General features: G+C 42.2%; 1 protein-coding gene across 1 annotated transcript; it reads left to right on the plus strand.

Annotated features, from left to right (window-relative positions):
* Positions 1–1,386: 1,386 nt before the first annotated feature.
* LOC306746812 (L-threonine ammonia-lyase) lies at positions 1,387–19,594 on the plus strand (the record flags this gene model as incomplete). The annotated part of the gene is made up of 11 exons (XM_079229793.1): positions 1,387–1,502; positions 5,574–5,904; positions 6,852–6,968; positions 11,187–11,428; positions 14,852–15,017; positions 17,600–17,699; positions 17,829–17,904; positions 18,069–18,194; positions 18,555–18,722; positions 18,805–18,862; positions 19,496–19,594. The coding sequence occupies 11 exons, from the start codon at positions 1,387–1,389 to the stop codon at positions 19,592–19,594; spliced, it is 1,599 nt and encodes a 532-aa protein (XP_079085919.1).
* Between the last annotated feature and the right edge of the window lie 4,567 nt (positions 19,595–24,161).

Genomic DNA, 24,161 nt, shown 5'->3' on the forward strand with positions numbered 1-24,161 from the left:
AAACAACAAAATGGACTAACACTAAAAACATACACATGTATACTTTACATCTGCCAAATGTGAGCCCTTTTTACTGTAATTGATCCCCCCAGAGGCTGCATTTAGCATACCCTGCTTTATCAATATGTATGAAATACTGGGACAGAGGGAAGCTGTACTGCTACATATAGAGCGTCCTCTTCCTTAAACTCTTTCATTCTGGGTCTCTTATGACCACGACGTCACGTTGTTGGCTAAGCCCAACTACGTGATTTGCTTCATTCTACTTTGAGTAAAAAAAAAAAAAAACCTGCAGCCAGATCCGCCGGTTTAACGTTAACGAGTGACAGCGTGAACTGAACCAGACCGGGGGGGTGATGGCATGTTTCATCACGTTACGTTTTTTTACAAGCAAGACTGAACTGTAACGGAACATAAAGTAACTTTAACGACAATACACAACCCAAACACGTTAGCTAACGTGATAGCAAGCTGACTAGTAGCTTCCATTAAAAACAAGTTTGAGGAACATGAAGACGCTGATTGGCCAAGACTCGACTTGTTAAAGATCTTCTATTTTTGAGATGATCACGACCTCAGTTTTTTTTCGTGTCTCACTCCAATCTCAGAAACGCTGGCCGGCCAGTTGCTCTGCTCTTTTTTTTTTTTCTCTGCGACTTATTGCCGGCATAATAATCGCGCGACACAACGAATCAATAATGAAATTCGTTGCCAACACTTTTGATAATCGATTTTTTTTCGATTTTATCGATTCGTTGTTGCAGCCCTTCATCTGATTGCTCATTGTATTGAGATGAGGTGCAATGCACCTGGATTGTAGATAAAATGCATGGAGATGTGTTACGGCTTGCCTAGCGTGCTGAGGGGTACACAGGCCTAACACAAACAAAGTTACTCATGGTTCCTTTTCACTAATTTTGCAGGCACAATTATTTGATCCTTATACTCCGGTAACAACACCGCATCTCTTTTCTTTTCAGCAACCACCATTTCCCCACCATTTTCCTTTTCTCTGTTTGGTTGAGCCTCCATATCCCTGCTCCAGAGATAAACCTTAAGTCTGTATCTATCTCCTTAGACTGTCTGATTAGCACTACGTCATAGAGTGGGGTAGTAATCCCGGTCTGGGACCAGGAATAGAGCCCTGGGAGGATCCAGGCCACTGTAGAGACACTGCAGAGCCACCACATGTCCCTTAGGTAATCCCTTCTGAAATAGCCTCGGTGCAAGGAAAGAGGGAGGGACCTGGGGCAGGGCACGTTACACCGTGGGAGCATCTCTAGCCAGTGTCCTCTTATCCCTCGGACACACCACAGCAGCCGGAGGAGGAGAGGGATTCGGATACAGAGACTCGTTGGACTATAGGAGGACAGTGCTTCGACCAGGATGAACTTTGCTGCCCAGTTATTCTACTCGAGCTACTTGAGTGAGCGACTTGAGCGTTTGTACTCACCCAGGCCTGCACTTAAAGACAGCGAGGAGAATGACCCCTTCTGGCAGAGGTGGGAAATTACAACACGTAGCCCCCTGGATCCTCAGACCCTTCCCCTAGCCAGCTCAGTCCCATAGTGACAGATTTACCTTCTGCCTAGAGTTCAGAGACGGCCTCAGTGCCTCGTTCTTTAGTTACTTCCATTCCTCCTCACTCACTTAGTCTACCCTGACAGACACACCCTCAGATCTCCAATCTCTTTCTCTGCCACCTTCTCCTCACCTTAATCACAAGAGGAAATCAACACAACTGCCCACTTGTCTTTCAAATCCGTGTTTGACTGCCGCGATCCCCAAATCAAGGTTTTGCAAATCTTTCTCTTCAGATGGTTTTCCGCAAACCTTCTCTTGCTCCATCCAGGTCCCCAGCAGAAATGGCCTCCTTGTCTTCCATTTCCCCCATCTTCTCTTTCCTCCTCCTCAGCTGCTGCTCCTTTTTAGAAGAGACCAACTCCTAACCTTCCAAGCCCTTGTAGACTTGCTCCTTTGCTTGGTCCTCTACCTTATTCTCCTCTTCGTCCCAAGGTAATTTTCATAGATTTAGATAAAGACAGAAGGAAGTCAAAGAGGTAGTTCCTTTTAGGATAATTGTACCAATATATGAATAACGTCACATCTAGGTGTTGCAGGGGGTTGTCTTAGCCAACAAGGAACACCATGATTCTAAGTATTTAATGCATTGGAAAGATTTTGGACAGATTGCTGGTGCTGCTTGTGGTAGGCTAAAACAAGAAATATGCAGAATTGCACGTCCAACACCAAGATACAGGGTCATATAGGCTAAATCATTTTCTCCTCTCGTGAACATCGTTCCAGTCGGAAAACGTAGCGGTAAACAGCCACTTAGGGCATTGAGTCATTAAAGGGACATAAAGACGCTGAGTGGGCTGAAATGTCTCCTTCACTTTTTGCTTTGTCCCCACCTTTAATTTTTTTTGTTATGAATTTGAATTAAAAGAGCCTATTTTTGACCCTCTCAGCTCTCCATCCTTTTGGAGGAGGCATTTTGAGGCTTGATACTGGCTGCCATGTTGCTCTTTTGCCCCCCTTTGATGTTGTTTTTTTTTTAACTCTGCTTTTAAACAAAGCACCCTAAGCACAGCTGCAGCCTCTGACTTTTTTTATTCCCAGCCGTATTAAAAGCACAGTGTGTCCACATAACGGACTAAAAAAGGCATGATACGTGGGGCAGAGGGCAGCAATGAACCCCAGAGATGAGGTGAAAGGTCACCTTATTGTTCATGCAGATCATTGGAATATAAGGATGTTCTCTGCAGAGTGTGGCTGATTCACATGGTTGTTGGGAGAACTGCTCCACCTGGTGGCCTCCTGATATTTGAACACACTAATCAATGGATTATTTTTAATTTGATTCATCTTCAGTTACTCAGCTGTATCTGGACTAGGGTTGCAAAGAGGTGAAACATTTTTGTTAAATTTCCGGAAAGTTTCCACGGGAATTTTGGCTCGAGAATTTTGAAAAAAAAAAGTGCCTAAGTTTTTTTGCAAAAGCATATAACGGGGAACTTAAATGTAGTTGAGAACAAGACTATGCACGCCTAGCTCAGCTGGACCCTGAATGCAGCTGGTTGGGAACATTGTCTGCCAGAAACATAAACGTAAACATAAAACGTTCTGTTGTTTTTGAACGTCTTTGTCATCAGTGTTGTCTGAATGTTTCAGCCCTATGCTTGGCAAGTGTGAGAGCGCCGAGTTGCATAGAAGCCAAGAGCGGTATTGCAGACAGAGATTTCAATTATAGCTCGCAACAAAAACAATTGGGTTGGGGGGTGGTGATCATAGAGAATACACCTTTTTTATTCAACGTTCATATTTTTGTTGTTCGATGAAAGAATAAAGTTCTACTCACAAAATGTCAAAAAAGTCAAAAATGTAATTTTTAAAAGTTGTATTATAAATGTTTGCATGCATGTCTGCTTATGACAAGGTAAATACAGTTAAATTACCCCAAAATGTTCAGTTTATTCCTGTTAATTCCCGTGGAAAGTTTCCAATTTTGAATATTCCTGGAATTTTGCAACCCTAATCTGGACTGCTATGATGCAGCAAACTTCTCATCTGGCAGTTTACAAAAAAGTTACAATTCTGAAACTGACTGGCACACTGACACTGTACAACCTTATTCAAACTTAACCATTTGTGATTTGCTTTGACAGGGTGATAATCTCTGAAGGGTGTAATCCTATCATTCTGTTTATGCAGTGTAAAGGGCAGAGTCAGACAAACTTCCACAATCGAGTCTGAGGATTAATCCAGTTTTGTCATTCGAGAAATTCACGTAGAGTCAGTAGAAGAAATTAAGCTTCTTAGTAAATTACTTGTGCTATTTGATTACATTCAATGGCCATTTAACTGAGCTGTTATAAATCAAACTGTCCTGCCTTTGACCCTTAATTCTATATGTAATCTGTCACAGTGAGTGGAAGCTGGGGTGACATGAAAGGTGAATCCATTAATTTTAGACTGAGAGGGGGGGGGGTGTGTGTGTGTGTGTGTGTGTGTGTGTGTGTGTGTGTGTGTGTGTGTGTGTGTGTGTGTGTGTGTGTGTGTGTGTGTGTGTGTGCGCGTGCGCGTGCGTGCTCATGTAGAGTATCTTCATTTTCAATTTATTCAGGTCAGTCCCAACCCAAATGTTAATAAGACTGGGAGCTCTAACAGTGATAACTTAATCACGGTTTCAGTGTCTAATCTGAATTAGGTGAGTCTATGTATGTGTGTAGGCAAGTTAACAGCTCTAACATGGCACACTGATGACACGAGATGTCATTGTCAAAAAGCGTTTTTCCTCTATATAAGAACACTTTGATCGGAAAGATGGGTTCTTTCTACTGAATCAAGTCTATGTATTTGTTTTATACAGAGCGGATACTTAACATCGTAGTAGCACTTAAATGGCACTTACTGATAGCACTTTGCCGATCCAAACCACACAGGGATGGAAGAGCAGAGGACGGACTGGATGATGGCGGAGTAGAACAGGATCAGCAGCTCCTGAGGCAGGTTGTACTTTGAGCTGGCGCAGGAAGTACAGCCTCTGCTGGGCATTTTTTGCAGATTTAAGATGGTGTTCAGTAGCTTGCTCTCAGGTCAGGGAGTTGGAATTTCCCTAAAACACATGAATGCACCACCCTGGAAGACAATTTATGTCTTATGCTTTCAACTGTATTTGGATGGCTTCTGAAATGGAGGAACAAAATGAAAAATCTAGACTACTATGGCATACTTTGGTTGGCAGCTATGGGCTATGTTAAGTATTTGCTCTGTATAAAACAAATACATATAGTTAATACTGGGCTGGGCTACTGGTTCAACCGGTTTACCGGTTTCAAATTTCCATACGGTATGAATTTTTCATATACCGTCATAGCATAGCCGTAACAACTGTTGTCGCTCTTCGGCAGGCAGCAAAATATATTGTTCATTTATAAAATTACACCGCCGAACTGCATGCTGGGTACAGCTTGCCTACTATCACAACAAGAAGAAACTCCGTCGCTACATAAAAAAATGGAAAAGAGCAATGCAGGAGCAACAACGAGAGACCATAGATCACCAATACAACTTGGTTAGACACATGCAACGCTGATTACTGTGTGGTATTTGTTATAAATGTATGTTGGTACATAGATACGAAGCTGAACATTGAGGGACTTAGGACCCAGGGGAATGTACAGTAGGTGAAAAAAAACGGAAGAGATAGAACTGAAGACACGCCACACAAACAGCTGTTCACCGCTCGCTGGCCGTTGCGAGCGAGTTGGCCAGCGAGCGAGCGGTGAACAACGAGCGGTGAACAGCTGTTCAGTTGGCTGGCAGTCCTTTTCGGCGTCAATTAATGAATGTGTTTACTCAAAATACAATTTTTAGCCATACCGCCCAACACTTGATAGTTTGCAAAATTGAATTGTTTGTAATCTGGGATTGATTTCTGACAAAATAAATTGTGCAAAATCTAGAATTTCAGCTTCTCGGGCAAAAAGTGAGCCACACTTTAGTCAGATTTTTTTTTGCAGAAGTACAGGCCAGTTCCCCTAACGTCTGTCTGTTGTTTTCTCTCCCAGAGATGAGCTGCGTCTGGGCCCCAGTCAGCCCGGCGGGCCTTCCAAATGCAGCCCTGTCAGCAACGGCACCGTATGCCGCAGATCCACCCTCATTGAACCAGAGCGGCTGAAGGACTTTGGTGAGGAGGAGCTTCTCAACGGGGATGTGAGGGTCCTTGGCACCAAGGTGGTGGTGGAGGGTCCCGAGATCATGCTCATGGAGCCCCCCAAAACCAGACGCATCAGCGAGTTCCGGGTCGTCCCCAGGCCTCTTGTTGAGTATCTCCGCTTCGAGGACATCAGTGCCGCGGCCTTCAGGATCCAGACAGGGATACAGAAGACGCCCTGCACGGTACGATAACATGGCGTGACCTTACCTGCTTTCTCAGAAACCCATTTTATAGAAACAATCTAAGGGCTATAAGGAATGGACAAATTGGACCATCTTTGTTTCATCGTTGAACAATTAAATACATAAGATAAAGTACAGACATCATTCTTATGCTGCGTTCACACCAAACGCGTTGCGAATTTGACACGCGAGTAGGTTACATGCAAAGTCAATGCACAGTAGGCGTGGGAATCACCAGAGGTCCCACGATTCGATTTGCATACGCGATGGATTGCGAAAAAGCACATTTTCCGCCGGGTGGCGCAAATTTGCGCGAGTTGAAATTTGCGTGACGCTGAGATGATGGCCGTTGAGAAGCTCCGCTCATCATCACCGCTATCTTGCCGTTGCTGAATCAAACTGCTGCTGGTCCGCCTGAAATAGCGCTGGCAGCGGCCGTCATTCAGACGCCGTTGTGGGACTATGGATAATATTATGAACCCAGACACGATGAAGTTTGATGTTCCGACGTATGTGGAATTTACACAATAACTATAAAGCAGAACTTGTGGTTATTTCCATGGTGGATGGCGGAAATGGTAACTGTTTTTACGAAGATAAGCCACGCCCCCTTTCAGGCGCAAGTAACATTCGCAACGCGTTTGTTGTGAACACAGCATTATTGTCGAGCGAGTAAACGCGGTGCGAATATTCACAACGCTTTTGGTGTGAACGTAGCATTATGGGAAATATAGAATGATTTAGTCCATAAGAACATCTATAGACATTGTCGTAAGATGACAAACATTAATTCATTAGATTTTTTTTTTTTAAACCATTTGGTGAATAATCTCAGTTTGCTAAATTAACATAGTTGTTTTTGACCCATTGTACAATGAAGTTCACTCATACCATTAAACACAGAGCAGCTCTTAAAATACTGTTTCTCCTTTTGTGCATGTGCGCAGTACTCCAGACTGTCCAAACAGTACGGGATGGAGATCTACCTGAAGAAGGAGCACCTGCACTACACAGGCTCTGTGAAGGAGAGAGGAGTCCTGTACCTGCTCACCTCCCTCTCACAGGTGAGCAGAGCAAGAGAGACCTTAGCTCATGGGCTAAAATGACCTTATAAAGTATATATAGATACTGGGCAACCCGGGGGACTTGGAGGCAAGATTCAGCAATAAAACAGGAGACTCAGAGACAGTAGTACTTTAACAAAAAGTGTCCTTTAACCCCATCAGCCCGGGGGACTTTAGATAATAGATAAGATAATAATCTAAATAACACAGAAATATAAGACCTAAAAAAAAAAACCAGAAAAAAATCAGGGCTACAAGAATATTTCATTGCCATGTACATGCGCCAAACACAACTCAAACAATAAATAAAAGATCACAAATATAGTATAGACGAAAATCGCCATAAATATACTCTCACGGCAGGTTTCTGGGCCAGGCGATCCATATCTAGCAGCTACCAAACAAAGTGAGACGGCAAAAAGCAAGCCGCTTCCACACAGATTCCACACGTATCAAGCAAATCCCTGTAACCCAAAGTATCAGCAACTTATGAGCAAAGGAACACCAGCAACATAAATAGCTTTAGCGCTTTACGGTCAGCCAATCCGTCTTACCTTTGATGATAAAACGTAGAAAACAATTTTTTTCCCGGTAAATCCACACTGTTTTATTTTCAACTGATATCCTGTGTCTCTTTCAAATCATCGCAAACTTTGGGAGGGGCCGTTCTGACCAGGTATATGGGCAGAACGTGAACAGCGTATCGGATCATATGCTTCACCAATGACGACGCCTATCTGTAGCCTATTGGCTCACAGTGCTGTCAATCGTCTTTTTGAGTCTACAGATCGATTCTATAGGCTGTGACGATTCCAGGGATAGTTCATTTTCTGAAATCGGCCAACTAATTACAGAGATAACTCCGTGCGTAGTCATAAGTGGTCAGGGATGAGAACGTCTTCATTACTCACCAGACAAACGGACGGAAAACAACTGTTTCTCTAGCTCCTATTACGCACTGCTTTGTAGACCTTTTTTATGTGTAAATGTATGTATGTATGTATATATATATATATATATATATATATATATATATATATATATATATATCTTCATTTACTTTTAAACAGTAGCATATATAGTGGTATTAACACATCTGAACAATGTCTCACAAGTGTACTGTTTATTATAACACAAATTATTAAAATAGACCTTGTGGTTGCAGAGATACACCCTTTTTAGTTTAGGTATGCAATTAAGTCAGTTTATTAAAAAAATGACCTAGGGCTTATGGGGTTAATAAATAGGATTAGGGTAAGGGGGGATGGGGTCAAATTCAACAAAAGATTCCTCCCGGTCTGGGTCTTTTGGCCTTTGGTTTCACGCCTGGTGTGAGAAGGGTTCCTTTATCCTGTGTGGGAAGAGCAGAGGTGAGAGGTGAGTGCACTGGATTACCTCCCGGCCGATGCGGCTCCTCTCCAGAGGTTCAGGAGATCCTCGTAGCCTCCTGTCCAGTCTGTCTTCCTCCTGCTGCTTCCCAGTTCTGAGATATGCTCCCTCTGATTAGCTGATGGGCTGCAGGGGGAAGTACACTCCCACGATCACCTCCCCCAACCTCTAACATTCTTTGCAAATCTGTTCCACTAACAAGTCAAGGTTCGGCCACCATACATATTTGCAAGCTAAGTAGGGATGGGTATCGTTTTTTTTTTCTTCCGATACCGGTGCTAAAACGCTACTTTTAAAACAATACCGGTGCCTGAACTGATACTTTTTTATTGCCAAGGCAATGTTTTTTCTTCAAATTGAACAATATATTAACCGTTTAAAGTATAACATAAATAAATAAATACAAAACATTTGACTTCAAACTGCAGCTTCAAACTTTTTAACTTCAAACTATAAATTAGGGCTGCAACAACGAATCGATAAAATCGATAAAAATCGATTTTCAAAGGAGTCGGCAACGAATTTCATTGTCGATTCTTATTTACGGCATTCAATAAGTCGCGGAGAAAAAAAAGAGAGCAGAGCAACTGGCCTGGCAGCGTGTCTGAGATTAGATTGAGACGAGGAGAAAAGCTGAGGTTGTGGTCTTAGCAAAATAAAAGATCTTTGATGTGACGTGTCGAGTCTTGGCCAATCAGCGTTAAGATGTCTACAGCGGCTTCATTTCCCTCCAAATTGTTTTTAATGGAAGCTAGTCGGCTTGCTATCACGTTAGCTAACGTGTTTGGGATCTGTATTATCGTTAAAGTTACTTTATGTTCCGTTACAGTTCAGTCTTGCTTGTAAAAAAACGTAACGTGATGAAACCTGCCGTAACCCCCCGGTATGGTTCAGTTCATGTAGTCACTCGTTAACGTTAAACCGGCACACCGGCGGATCTGGCTGCAGGTTTTTTTTTTACTTAAAGTACAATGAATCAAATCACGTAGTTGGGCTTAGCCAACAACGTGATGTCGTGGTCATAAGAGACTCAGAATTAAATAGTTTAAGGAAGAGGACGCTCTATATGTAGCGCAGCTTGATGCAGGGCTGAGATGAAGTGGAGGTGAAAACAGACGTGAGAGGAGCAGTACAGCTTCCCACTGTCCCAGTATTTCATACATATTGATAAAGCAGGGCATGCTAAATGCAGCCTCTTCCCCAAGGAGATCAATTACAGTAAAAAGGGCTCACATTTGAATGATTTTTTAATTTTTTATTAACAGCTCAGGAATGTTCAAGGAGCAACCTGTTTGTGCTTTCTGAAGATGTTTTGCACTGTGAATTTGCACTGTCACTTCTGTTTTTGAATAAAGGGTTGGAAATGAATGCTTTTTGCCATAGTGGCACCGGTTTTCGGTACCCAACCCTAAAGCTAAGGCCTTTGTTTTCACTATGCCTTGGTGTCCAGAGTGACTCTTTTAACACAGCTCTTCTCATCTTGGAGGGTATAGCTTGAATAGCTCTCACTTTGTCCTTCGAAGGGTGTGTGCCCTGCTCATTCAGCACATGGCCCAGGTACTCTATTCAAGCTTTGCCAAAACTCACTCGTAGTCCATTTTCTTGAAGCCGTTGTAGGACCTGCTGAAGGTGGTGGAGATGTTCCTTCTCTGTGTATCCCATAACGAGCAGGTCATCAAGAAAAACTACCACTGGTAAACCTTTCATTAGATTAGATCCATAATCCGCTGTAAAAATAAAATAAAATAGATGGTGCAGAGGTGATTCCGAAAGGAAGTCGGTTGTAAAACCCTCTGTGGGTGTTGATGGTAGTGTATTTCTTGGAGTCATCATCCAGTAACACCCGCTGGTAGCTAAGTCTATCTTGGAGAATATCTTACCTCCACTAAGGGTTGCTAACAACTCCTCTAAACGTGGCAAGGGGTAGGTTTCTGTTTCAACTGCCTGATTTGCTGACACTTTATAAGTCTTTTTTCTCCACTGGCACTATGGGTGCTGCCCATTTGATATGCTTAACTGGATATATTATATTAGCATCCTGAGCTCTTCATCTACTCTATCTTTCATAGCAAATGGAAGGGATCTGTGTTTACAGAATTTAGGAGGTGCATCAGGTTTAACTTTCAGAGTCCCCAACTCCTCTCTGAACACCTCTGAATATTTCTCCAGCACTTCACTAAGCGACACACTTAGGTTTATACAGATCCTTTATCTGCTCCCAGTTTAACCTCAGTTTCCTTAGCCAATTTCTGCCACACAGTGTTGATCCATTCAATTTCAATTCAGTTTATTTTGTATAACCCCAAATTTTTTTAAATATATATTTTTATAGTTTGAAGTTAAAAGGTTTGAAGCTGCAGTTTGAAGTCAAATGTTTTGTATGTACTTATTTATTTCTATCTATAGCATACTTTAAACAGTTCATAATATTGTTCAATTTGAAAAAAAAAAATTGCCTTGGCAATAAAAAAGTATCGGTTTAGGCACCGGTATCGTTTTAAAAGTATCGGTTTAGCACCGGTATCGGAAAAAACCCAAACGATACCCATCCCTAGTCATAAGGCACAAGTGTAAAGAGATAATATGGCCCTAAAGCTGAAAAATTTAATCTCGATTTCAAAAAATTCTTCATACCTCTTGTGAAAAAACATAACCTTACTCATGTGGACGAAACGTTTTGATGCTTGAAATTGGTTTACCAAAAGTCTTAGGTTCACAAAAGCAGTGAAATATATAAATAAAATGGTAGATACATGTAAATAAATGTCTAAAACAAATTCTACTGTACATTTAACTGTATGTCAAGCCTGTGTTTTTCGACCCATCCAGGCGCAGCAGAGGAAGGGTGTGATCGTGGCCAGTGACTGTAATTTCTCCATGGCCGCGGCCCACCACGGCGTGGAGCTGAAGATCCCGGTATTCGTCATCATGCCGTCATGCTGCTCCTCGCCTCGCCTCAGGATCTACAGAGACTACGGTGCTATGGTCATCTCCTACGGCAGCACCAGCCACGACTCGCAGAACCACGCCCGCCATCTTGCCACGGAGAACGGATACCTCTACCTGGAAGAGTCAGTCCCGCTCACGCTCACTTTAACACATCATACAGAGGTCACAGTACGTCTGGCAGACATTTTGACTTATCAGAGTGAGAAAAAACACCACCACCTGGCCCACGATCCACAAAATGGATCGTGGGCCAGGTGGGAACTGTTATGTCGTTAGAGGGGAAATTGATAAGGTTTAACTTTCTTTCTTTTTTTACATGTAAATGGGTGGGGCAAGTGCAGAGTGGGTGTGTCTGGGTACAGGAAAGGATTTTGGGAACAATTTGGAGTTAATTTGGAGTTGGAAGTTGGCTTTATCGAGGGTCTACAGACTTGCGCTTATATAATCTCATTACATGCAAAATTCCCATCAAGTTTCGAGCAGTTTGGACCTCTTGAGAAGTTATGTACCTTTTTTCTTTTTTTAAACCACTCCAACACAGACATGCTAAGGGCTACACAGGCCTAGCCAACATGGTTGGGCCCCATTTGGGAGTGGGTACAACATGGTAAAGAAGGCTAAGCTCTGGCATGTTTTTTTAATTTTTTTAAACCTTGCTAACAGAAGATAGCTTTCTAGAGCAGGGGTGTCAAACATGCCCCGCCAGGGGGTCAAGTCCGGCCCGCGGGATAATCGTTAAAATTGCAGAAAAAAAAGACCAAGCCAGGGCTCGAACCACCAATCCTCTGATTGTAAGACGGGCATGCTTAACCATTGAGTCACTCAGAATTCTAAATTTCCAATCTGGAATACCATTCGAGAATTCTGGAATTCCATTCAAGAATTCTGGAATTCCATTCGAGAATTCTGGAATTCCATTCGAGAATTCTGGAATTCCATTCGAGAATTCTGGAATTCCATTCGAGAATTCTGAAATTCCATTCCAAAAATTCCATTTTAGAATCACATTCTAAAATTCCATTCGAGAATTCCTTTCTAGAATTCTAAAATGGAATTCTAGAATTTTATAATTCCATTCTAGAATTTTAAAATGGAATTCTAGAATTGATTGGAGCACAGACATTACTAGAGATATTGCTCAACTAGCCGTATTCATTCGTTGTATTCCTTGAGTTGATGACAGACACCACTACAGCCAATTACATTTTTAGCGCTCTCGTTGAAGCGCTGTGTAGACTGGACCTGTGCTGTCAGTGAGGCTACAAACGGTACACCATCAATGATCGGGAGAAAAACAGACGTTGTAACGAAATTCAGGGAGAAAGTACAAGCTGCAAATGGAGGATGACGTTGTTGGACATTTCACTGTATTTTACACCAGGAGGCATTGTGTTGCTAAAAATAAATCATATCATGAAAGTGGCGTCACAAACGTGTCACAAAGCGAGGGAATCTGCAGAGGAGAGCCCAGGGAGATAAACAGTGAGCTGATGTCTGAATTTTTGGTCTTTATGTTTCTAGTTTATTATAAGGGTTTGAGTTCCATGAAAAGGCCATTCCGAGTACATTAGTATGGTCGACTATATGGTCCAATCGTCCTAAATATTTTCATTTCGACGCTGTACGACAAATGGTGGAGGAGATTCTGCAGTTTAAAATGTTGATCTGGACTCGCTCAGACCTGTCCCCTGAACGACCCTTTTGGTCTTTGGAGGCCCCACAGAATTGTGCCAAATGACCAGTGTTCCCTCTAAGCTGCGTGCGTGCGCGGCCGCGCAGGCCAGTCGAAGTGGCCGCGCAATAGATTTTTCAGACCGCGCACATTTTTCAGACCGCACAAACGATTTTTTTTTAAATCTTTTTTGCGCCAGTGTTTCTGAGATAGGGGTGAGCCATCTCCGCAATAATAAGATCTTTGATGTGACGTGTCGAGTCTTCTTGGCCAATCAGCGCCCCGTTTCTCGACATGCGCTCTCTGTACCTCTGCTAGCGCTCTGCTCCGTTAGCACCCCCCACCCCCGCTTTCCTCCTCCGGGCGCCAGGAGTGAAGCTCGCCCAGAGCGCCACATGAGCTAGGGCCGGCGCTGTTTAGGCTCCTCTTGGCGGGCCCTGCTCCAGCAGTTAAAGGCTACCATGGCGAAAAGAAAGGCAGAGCAGGTGCCCCAGAAAAAGGTCTGCCTAACGTTCAAACATGAGTGGCTAGATGAAATAGTCCAAACTAACACAAGTAGGATGAAACTTTCAGACACATTTAAATATGAAGAATATGAAGTTATTAAATTGTTTATATAGGCTACCTTTAGGAAAAATTACACAATGTCAATTTAATAAGCCTATAATTATTGTTAAGCACTGCATTAGCATTTTTCTTTCAATGAAGTTCCACTTAAATGTTGTACCTGCTGAGAAATGACTAAACACCTTTAATACTTTTATTTTTTTATATATATCATTATCAGTCATAGCCAGTGAACCAGTCATAACCTCCCCTTTATTGAAGTTCAACAAAGATCCTTTAAGTTCAACTAAACTGACTGGTAAAACACCATCATTAAAATGTTCCCAAAGTCCAGCCATTATAAAGGATATTGAATAAATATCAACCTTGTATACATAGTGATGCATTTGCTGTCATCTCTCTGAATCCCTTATGGCTAACGCAGGCTTATGGTCATTTTCGGCAGGTCGCGTGGTTGCGAATTGCTCACAGTGCTGAAATGTGCGCTCAGAAAAAAAAAAACTTGCTCAGTGCTGGAACATTGCAAATGACCCTTTTGGTCTCTCGTGGCCTCCGGATTTCCGAGACCAAAAGGGCTTTTTGAAATTATCCGCTGGCTATGATGTCTCTGAAGTGGTTAAACATGATCTATAATTCTGTTTGGAAGATCTAACAAGCAATCTTTGGTCTCAGAGTTTATTATTTGTTCCCAGGTAACGTTACATGTATGTACACATACGTGTGTGTATGCATACAATTAAAATAATTTGGCACTCATTGGCAACAACAGCTGAGTGGTGACATCATCAAGTAAGCTGCTATCCCAATTGCAGAAAGACAGTACTGCGTCCTCCCATCCCTGAGAGTCTGTACTTCCAAGTCCAAACTCAAAAGTACACAAGTCCAAACTTGGCGTACTTGGTATTAAAATGTGCCTCCTAGAGCAAGTGTTTGTTCGTCCGTTCATGGCTATTGTAGAAACATGGCGTCCTTTAAGAGGGCCGGCTCCATATATAGCTATAAACATTCTGAGGTAACTAAGACAATAAAGAGTCATATTTTCAGGTGATTATACACTAAATGAGTGTATTCCTATTTAGGGGGACAGACGTCCCCCTAAATGGGTTACATTGTACCTTTTTGTTAATGGCGTGTCCTCATGAGAACAATTTCATGCAAATACAGCCACAGCACACACACTGAACATTTAGGGGGGATTGTTTACTATGGTGACACCATGGTCACGTTTTGCATATCGTAATGGAATTAGGTGATGAATTCAAGTCGCGTTCCTTTTTCTTTCTAATCTCTGTTTTCTATTGTCCAGAGATGAAAGTGCAGTGTACCTGGCAGGTCTGGGCACTGTGGGCATGGAGATATATGAGCAAGTGTCCAAACTGGATGCAGTGGTTGTTCCCTCTGCTGGACAGTACGGTCTACTGGTTGGTACAGCTGCAGCCATCAAGCACCTCAACTCGCAAATTCTTGTCATAGTAAGTGGACGCTCAGAAGTTACACTTTAGAGTTTAGAAACATCTTTACATCGCTGTCTTCTGAACTACAATACCTGCAATGTATAAGACGAGCTGCCTCTATCTCACAGGTCACATATCCCATAAACCAGCGGTCCCCAACCTTTTTTGCGCCACGGACCGGTTTCGGGTCAGACAATATTTTCACGAACCAGCCTTCACGGTGTGGACGATAAATATGGCATAATAAAACACCAACGATGCTGGTTGACCTGTATGCTTAATATGTGGCGAGAACAAAACGTGAAATGTTGAAAGACTCTTCCAGAACAAGCACAGAGTATTTGCTGAAAACTATCAAGCTGCAGAAGAGGGAAGAAGTGCGATTTCTCAACTGCTGCAGCATGAGCGAAGTAGATATACTTTCAGGAAGTGGATCAAGTCTCCAAACTCAACTACTGTTGCTAGTTCTGTGACTGCTCATGAGATAGTGAGGCGTCCGTTAGAAAAAACGGATCCGTCCTTCTCTGTTTGCGGTGCTCTGAAAGTCCAGCGTAGTGTGGACGCTCAGTGTAAACGTAGCAAAAGATATGCGTTTTAAAATGGGAACCTCTCGTGGGGAGGACAGGGATCAAACCTGCTAACTTGTTGTTACAGGACGAACACTCTACCACATTAGCCACAAATATAGATAGGACTCATCTCCCGCATAGGTGTAGTTTTAATTAACCTCAATGTAGGCCGACAAATGACTGTATTTTCTTTCTCCTTTTCATAAGAGTTTGAACATATAAAGTAAAATGTCAATACAATGTCAAGAATTGTCTTTATTATTCTATAATTTCAGAAATACAACAAGCTATAGTTTCTGTATATATAATATTACTATATATATAAACATTTGTAAGATGTGATTATTTTAGGTGGAAAAAAGGTCAAAATTGCTCTTTGGATAGGAAAGGGGAAATGTTGCTGACCCCTACTCTATGTGCTCACAGCTGCAACTCTGACAGCTTTAGCTCTGTTTACACTGGAGGAACTAAACGGCCCTGTCCTTCTATTCTCAATCATGAATAAATATCCCTGTGTGGGAGTTCATCCTGGGTTTATCCCGGTAGTGAACATTATTAAATGCAACATAGAGACCAATTAAGGCTGTCAATCTTCCCTAGACGGTTGTGTTTTCATCATAGTAATCATACAAATGTTTCACATTTAATTAATGTTGCATGCATCATTTTTGTGTGAAAGGCAGTCAGTCTGTGCAACAATTCTTTTCCAGGGGAATTCAAGAGAAAATGTCTTGCGTTTCATGCCCGCTTCCACCACAAAAAGGGAAATGCAATTGAGAGAGAGTAATGAATTATTAGATTTGAACATAATATTTTGAATCACACTTGAGGCCTTTATAGTTGTCAATTTCAATTCAGTTCAAATATCTCAACAACTGCTTGATGGATTGTTATGAAATTAGTTTGAGATATTCACGTCCACCCTCAGGTTGATTTGGTGGTCCTTAACTTTTTATGTAGTGCCACAATAAGGTCAAAATGTATTTTACCAATCCTTTGTTACTTTGGGTAAAGCTAGCTGTACTTTATGTTTGATCCTTATTAGCAAATATTAGCATGCTAACACATTACGCTAAAATGGCGACCACGGTAAACATACCTAGTGATGGCGAGATGAAGCTTCCTGAAGCATTGAAGCTTTCCATCCAATTGGTTCGCTCATGTGCCGAAGCTTCACGGAGCTTCATTTGCTCTACTGCGCCACCAAGTGGACAATACATGTAAAACAAGCAGAGTGATCATAACGACACCATGGCTTTGGTTGTGTGAAGCTTTAAATTGAATAAATTATGTTTATGATGCCAATACATCAATTATTAACTTATTCATATTGTGTCTATCTTTATGATATAATGGCGGGGTCAAAATCAAAACTCGAAACAAATTGGGAGAGGGTTGTGATGTGACTGTGGGTCAGTGGTTAGAATATCCGACTTTCAGTCAGAGGATCGGTGTTTCAAGCCTCAGCTCCGCTAGTCCATGTTGATGTGTCCAATTTTTTAAGTAAAAATAAGAACTTTTCCACAGTGCTGGGCTTTTTGAGACTATTTCGCCTGCTTTATAAAATACCCTTTCACAGGCACACATGAAGCTGGGTACAGAGAGGAAGGGGGAAATCCATTAAGTTTCGCTGCCCCTTATATTTCAAATCGCACGGCAAACCCACGAACCATTTTCTGAATCAGTCACGTGGTACGGCCGGCTCGCGAGGCTTCGAACGTCACCACATACGTCATCGACACAAGCCTCGATACGCGCTTCACCAAAATCTACCTGGATTACTCGACACGCGCATCGAAGCCTCGACACGAAAGGACACATCACTAAACATGCCTGCTAAAAATTGGTGTTTTAGCATATAAATTGTTAGCATGCTTACGTTAGCATTTAGCTCGAAGCACCATTGTGTTGCACAACCTGAGCGTGGTCGCAGACCCTTGTTTGAGGGTAGCAGACCCTTGTTTAAGGGTATGTGGTAATATTTAAGGGCATGTCGTAATATGATGACACGACATGGGCTTTCTCCTACAGGGAATTGAACCAGAAGGTTTCCCTCTGCTGCTACAATCTCTCAAAACCGACGGTCCAATCAAAGACATGCACAGCAACCCCAATAAGAAACTCTATGGAGGTAAGCACAGTTCAAACGTGGGTTAGTTGGTTCAGGTTCCAGATGTGTGGTACAGAACTGTCTTATGAATGTTGAATGAACTTTATCATGATCTTCACATGTCACTGTTGATCTTCTGTGTCTTCTCAGATCTTATGGAGCGTTCGCTGGGTGTCAACACCTTCCATTTGGCAAAGGAACTGGTAGATAAAGTCATCTCCATCAGGTACTGCATTTCTACGGCACTCGTACACTTTCACCTATGTGTTAGAATTCAGATTATGGTTCTTTTTGAAATTCCGAATTTCAGGTATTTTAATCAGATATTGAGTGTTATCTTTGACTAAATCTTAGATAATAGATAATATTTTTCCTTTCCTTGCCTCACAGCGAGGAGGACTCTCTGGTGGCGATGCTGCGGTTTCAGGAGTTTGAACGCTCCACGGTGGACACAGAGGGAGCCATGGGGCTGGCTGCCATCTTGGCCGGACAACTACCAGAGCTAAGAGGCAAAAAGTGGGTCAGACTTGTTGAACCTGACTGAGGCCTGTCTGTTCTCTGACTGAAGTCAGGAACAGACAGCAGCATTCATTCACTGCTTCTAACATCTTGTAACTAAAGCACTTTATGTTTATGGAAGGTTTTCTCTTGTGTAGGAGGCATAGTGTTGTTTTTTCTCTCCAAAGAAGTAAAAACCCTTTGTATCAGTTTTAGTATTATCCTACGTGTGAGGACCGAAACCTTTTTCCGCAAAGCTAATATGTTGGCTGCAGATTAAACAATACTTCCTGTGTGTGTGTGTGTGTGTGTGTTTGTGTTTGTGCGCGTGCGTGTGCGTCTGCGTGCGTGCGTGCGTGCGTGCGTGCGCGCGTGCAGGGTTGCTGTAGTGGTGAGCAGCGCTAACATGGAACTGGAGCTGGTGAGGCAGTGTGTGGACCGAGCCCTGGTGCTGGACGACCGGGTCAGTAAGTTCTCTGTGCAGCTGGGAGAATGGCCAGGAGACATGGCTAAGCTGCTGGACGTCCTGTCCAGAGAGGATGTCAGGTACAATGCCAATACCCGTCCCGTCGTCTCATGCTGAGGGTGACCTGTTTTACGTTTCATGTCTCTGTCTTTTACCTCCCAGGTTGTTGGACGTCTGCCATCGGAGACAAAGTGAGAAGTCCGACCTCTTCAAGGCGAAGGTAGGCAACTCATCTCTCCGCTTCTCCTCATCCTTTTGTCTTCCTCCTCTTCAATCTGCCATGGAACTTCTGGCTTTGAGTTAGCCTGACAGCATTTTGTGACTCAGAGGGCCAAGAATACAAATCAAGGGAAATATAGATTTATATCTATATGCTGTTTTCGGTAGATCCGGGAAGAACCTATGCTTACGTTGCAAGAAATACTGGTACCACTTTATAATAAGTCACCCGCAGACTTTGTGACTCAGTACTACTATAAGGCTTTAGCATTAGCATTTTAGCTTTGGCAGCTGTTCAGCAAAAGTCACTTTAAATTCTTATTTGACAAATACAAAAAAGCCGTTGCTGGACGATGGATGACTCCACAATCCATGAATCTCCTCCAACTACCTGTTTTCTCTTGATAATGAGAATTTCCTCGTTCCATCTCGCTTCCAATGAACAAAACTAATGAAAGTGTTAAATTGCCTCCGAAATTCGTTGTCTCCTGGTTGGTAGTAGTATTCTCTGTACACTGACAAATTGGCACTGCGCTGTTAATTCGCCAGCCGTGTCAAAAGGTGAAAGGTGTTGCATAATTGTAGTGTGTGTGATGTCAGAGGGCTAACTTTGTGTGTGTGTGTGTTTTAATAGGTGGAGTGTGTGGTGGAAACCAGGGATAAGACACAGAGCGCTCAGCTGCGCAAGACGCTGAGTGAGCGCTACCCGTCGATATGCTGGCTGGACCGGTGATCACCACAGCAACATGAACACAAACATTTATACTAGAACACCCCCTCAAAAAAATAAAAAAGAAGGAGAGGAGTCGACACATCCTGTATCATACACTACTACCATATATGAACTCTGTTAGAGGTATCTCAGTAAGACGATGGCTGTTGAGCAAACTTAAGTGTAAACAGAAAAGCCTTGAGATTATGTAGCGAATACCGTTCATACTACTTCTACTACTATGTATGCACCCTGTAGTTACGTTAATGTGCTGAAGCTGCGTTCAGAAGATGAATATAGTTCTTCTGTTTTAATCACAGAGCACGACTTATCCGCTGTAGATGAAGGCTTACACCTACCGTAAACCAACTGCATAAAAGATGTATTTCAATCCATATTTGTTTTTCAATTGTTTGTATATATTTCTGTATTTATACTGTCTGAGACGGTAGACTCAAATCCAAGTAGGTGTTCTCCAAATAAATATGGTCAAAGTCTATGGTCTTGTTGTGAAGGTTTTCTGATGTTTAGGAGGGAAGAGCAACTTATTTATCTGGATGGTTAGTGTAATTTCTCATCGTGTGAAAGTGAGGCAGGTTGTGAAATGAAGTGGTTTCTGCGCTGCAGTTCTCTGCTCAATGGCTGAGACGGCTCTAGTGGAGACGGGGCTCTTTAAGATGGGCTAATGCTCTTAAGTTCACTAGCAGAGGACATCATGGCCACTGGTTTAGCCTCGTTCGGTCAACGTCACACTGTTTACCTATGGGTTTACATTTGTCAAATGAATGCTAATGTTGCTATAGTATAGCTATACAGTTATTAGTACATGGACAAACCCTCAAAAGGGCTTTAGTTTGTCCAGAAACCCAGAGCAGAGGTAAAACAAAACACGGAAATGTTTTTATTTTATTTTTCATGTTTTTGATGATGATTGTTGCACCAAAAATATGATGGAGAGAAAAGGGGATGAATATAATGACTCACCCGATGTCATTTTTCACCTATTGCATGGCTTTAGTTTAAATTCAGCCCTCCACATAGAAACATTATAAATATCAGAATATCTCAGCGCTCAGAGGCTTTTAAATACAATGTTTATTTAAAAATCTTTGTGAGTTGTCGGCCTATTACCGCTCATATTTAAAATGATAGAACAAGTTGGTTATAAAATATATATATATATATATATATATATATATATATATATATGACACAGAACAGGTTAAACGTGTTGAGTGAAGAGTTTTTGGTCTTTAAATATTAAAGGCGTCCAATACTGCCTTTTATGAAAAAGTATGTGGCGGGAGGGCCATGTCCTCTGTGTCCGCCATTACGGCCTTGGTATCGATGTGGTCCGGTATCGATGTGGTTCTTCTGGGGGAGCCCTAGTGTTAGCTTTGGACGTGGCAGGGACACAGTGGTGTGTCTCTTCAAAATAAACTTCCATCTTCACAGGAAGTTAGGATTCGGCAACAAAACCACTTGGCCAGGTTTAGAAAAGGAACCTGGTTAACAACTACCGTGTGACTATCAACTCACATGCCTAGCGGGTGACAAATGAGTCACGTGACCAGTCGTTAGTGTCTAATGTCTCACATAACCAACGTGAAAAAATTTGAACATTTACTTTTAGTTTTGTGTCAACGGGACTCAACGGGACTCAAACAGTTGAGTCCCGTTGACACCTTTACACCCAGTGTGGACAATCTTGCTCTTCATAGCACGTCAGTTGCGCCGACCATAATGGTTTGGATTTGATCGGCCTTTTACACAGAAGACAATGAGTGACGGCTCTCTGGGACACTTGAACACAACACAGCCATGTTGATGTTCTCAGTAACACCTGTGCTTTTCCTCCTAAGATAAGACACTCAACATGTCTGTTGTGAAAAAGCACTTTGGCTCACAGTAATTGAGTAAGTAATAATCACAACACGTATAGAGCAGATATAGTGATGTTAGTGGGTCATTAAAGGGTTCTTCCACTGAAATCCTTCATCAAGGTAGGTATGCTCTCAATCCTCTTCTGTTAGGATTTTACTTCAACACCTCTCTCCCTGACATGTCTTGTACTGCTACGCCCTCAGGTGGTGGAGGTCTGTTACGACGTCCTGAAGAGCACAGCTTCTCCAAATAGGCACCATGATGAGGGAAACAAGGGAAGGTGACCTTTTCTTGACTGATTGAAATGTATTTAATAAAATATTAGACTTAAGCAGGATTTCCACTTTGCTCTTTCTCCAAGATATCCAATTTACAGATGTTCTCTGTCATAACATCTGTAGAAAGAACATGCAGTCAGATTAACCTGTTGAGAACAGAAGATTGCTGCTGGACCCCAATACATTTTCATCTAGTGACTAAATCTGAACAGCAGATTTACCAATTGTATTCAGTTAAGTTGTATAGTTTAGAATTACAAATTTGCCCCAGAGGGCTTTACAATCTGTACACATACAACATCCCTGTCCCGGGACCTCACATCGGATCAGGAAAAACTCCCCCAAAAAACAGAAGGAAAAAGGGAAGAAACCTTCAGGAGAGTATAACCAGATTGATAATTTGAGTCCCTAATATTTGTATTATTTTATTTTATAATTGTGATGTAACCAACGTTAAATACTTAAATTATCAGTCGATAATTTAAGTATTTAACGTCATTCTAATCTAATGTAATTCTGGTTGTCAAACAAAATGCATTGTATGGCCAGGTCCATGGCAGCAGGCAGGACCAGCTCCAGGCAGCCACGATCCATGGCAGGGGGCAGGACCGGTTCCAGGCAGCCACGAATCCATGGAAAAAGAAAGTAGAGTTAGTAATGTGCATTGAAGAGACAATAATTTATCCAGAAGGAGAGAAAAAAGAGGAGAGGAGGAGCGAAAGAGGAAAAGAAGAAGAAGAAGAAGAAGAGAGGAGGAGCTCAGTGTATCCTAAGATGTCCCCCAGCAGTCTAGGCCTATAGCAGCATATCTAGGGGCTGGACCAGGGCAAACCTGAGCCAGCTCTAACTATACGCCTAAAACAGCCCTAACCATATGCGCTATCAAAGAGGAAAGTCTTAAGTCTACTCTTAAATGAGGTGACCGTGCCTGCACCTCGGACTGATGTCTGTCTGACACAAAGACGGAGACAGACAGACAGACAAACGAAATGGCAGAGACAGACAGACAGACACAAGGACGGAAACAGAAAGACGGACAGGCACAAGTACGGAGACAGACAGACAGACACGAGGACAGACAGACAAACACAAGTACGAGACAGACAGATGGACAGAAACAAGGACGGACACAAGGACAGAGACCAACACAAGGACAGAGACAGGCAGACAGACGGACACAAGGACGGAGACAGACGGACCCAGACCCAATTGATTTAGACAGAACCACCTTGACAACAAATTTAGATTTCACATAACAGGCAACTCCGCCACCTTTCTTTGCCCTGTCAGCACGATAAACATTGTAACCATCCAAGTTAATGTCATCAATAATTGATTTTGTAAGCCATGTTTCCGATATCACAATGATGTCAGCATCTAATGATTTGACCCATATTATAATCATATCCATTTTTGGAAACAAGCTTCGCACATTTAAATGTATAATATGTAGACCAGGCAAGGATATGAAGTCAGCTGGCGTCTGAATACAAACAACTTTCTGATGTAGGTGTTGTTATTTTCAAGATGTGTAAGGCCTGAGTGGAGTCTGAGCCTTCCAGTGGCAAAAACAAGCATTTTCTGTTGACATAAATTAGCGGTGAGAAGTTGCCTGTATATAATTACATTACAGCCTGTTTAGTCACTGCCCCACTTGAATTCCAGCCGGGAATCGATCATTGCCATCTCTTCCCATCTTTCTCGTCTGGCCCTCTAACATACAGTCTGACCAGCCTGGTCAAGGTCTGGTCCTAAAATCTTTAAGAAAAGAAAAGAATAATCAAATAGATCAGCCTTCGGTGGCAGATCCACACCTGTTCACTTTACTAAGGTCAGTTTTTAGTCATATCATATTTTATATATATATATATATATATATATATATATATATATATTAAACTTCTTGCAAGATTACTGGAATCATGAAAAGTTTAAGATGACTAATGCAGCCCTGTTTTCTTTTTTGCATGGTCTACTATATTCAATTGAAATGTAATTGAGGTTCATTAATACTCTGTTATTCAAATGGTAGATTACTTTCATCCTGGTTGGCAGATGGAAGACCTGGAGAACGCTCAGCGTCTGCAAGAGATCCAGTCCAAGCTGGACCCGTGGGCCAAGGCCAAAGTAAGAGATGGTGGACTGTTCAAACCTGGAGAGTTGTTCCGCCGGAGACTTGTCCATGATGGGACCCTTTTCTGGAAAACCCCAGGATCCCGACTCAAAGGTATGCAACGCTTTGAAAACCTTAGTCTGTGGGTCAAATAAAGTATAAGAATGTAGTACAGTCTAGGGCTGCAACTAACGATTATTTTTATAATCAATTAATCGGTTGATTATTTTTTCGATGAATCGGATAAAAAAAAGCATTAATCTCCAACCCTTTATTCAAAAACAGAAGTGACAGTGCAAATTCACAGTGCAAA

The sequence above is a fragment of the Taurulus bubalis genome (assembly GCF_910589615.1).
Source record: "Taurulus bubalis genome assembly, chromosome: 14".
NCBI classification, from domain to species: Eukaryota; Metazoa; Chordata; class Actinopteri; order Perciformes; family Cottidae; genus Taurulus; species Taurulus bubalis.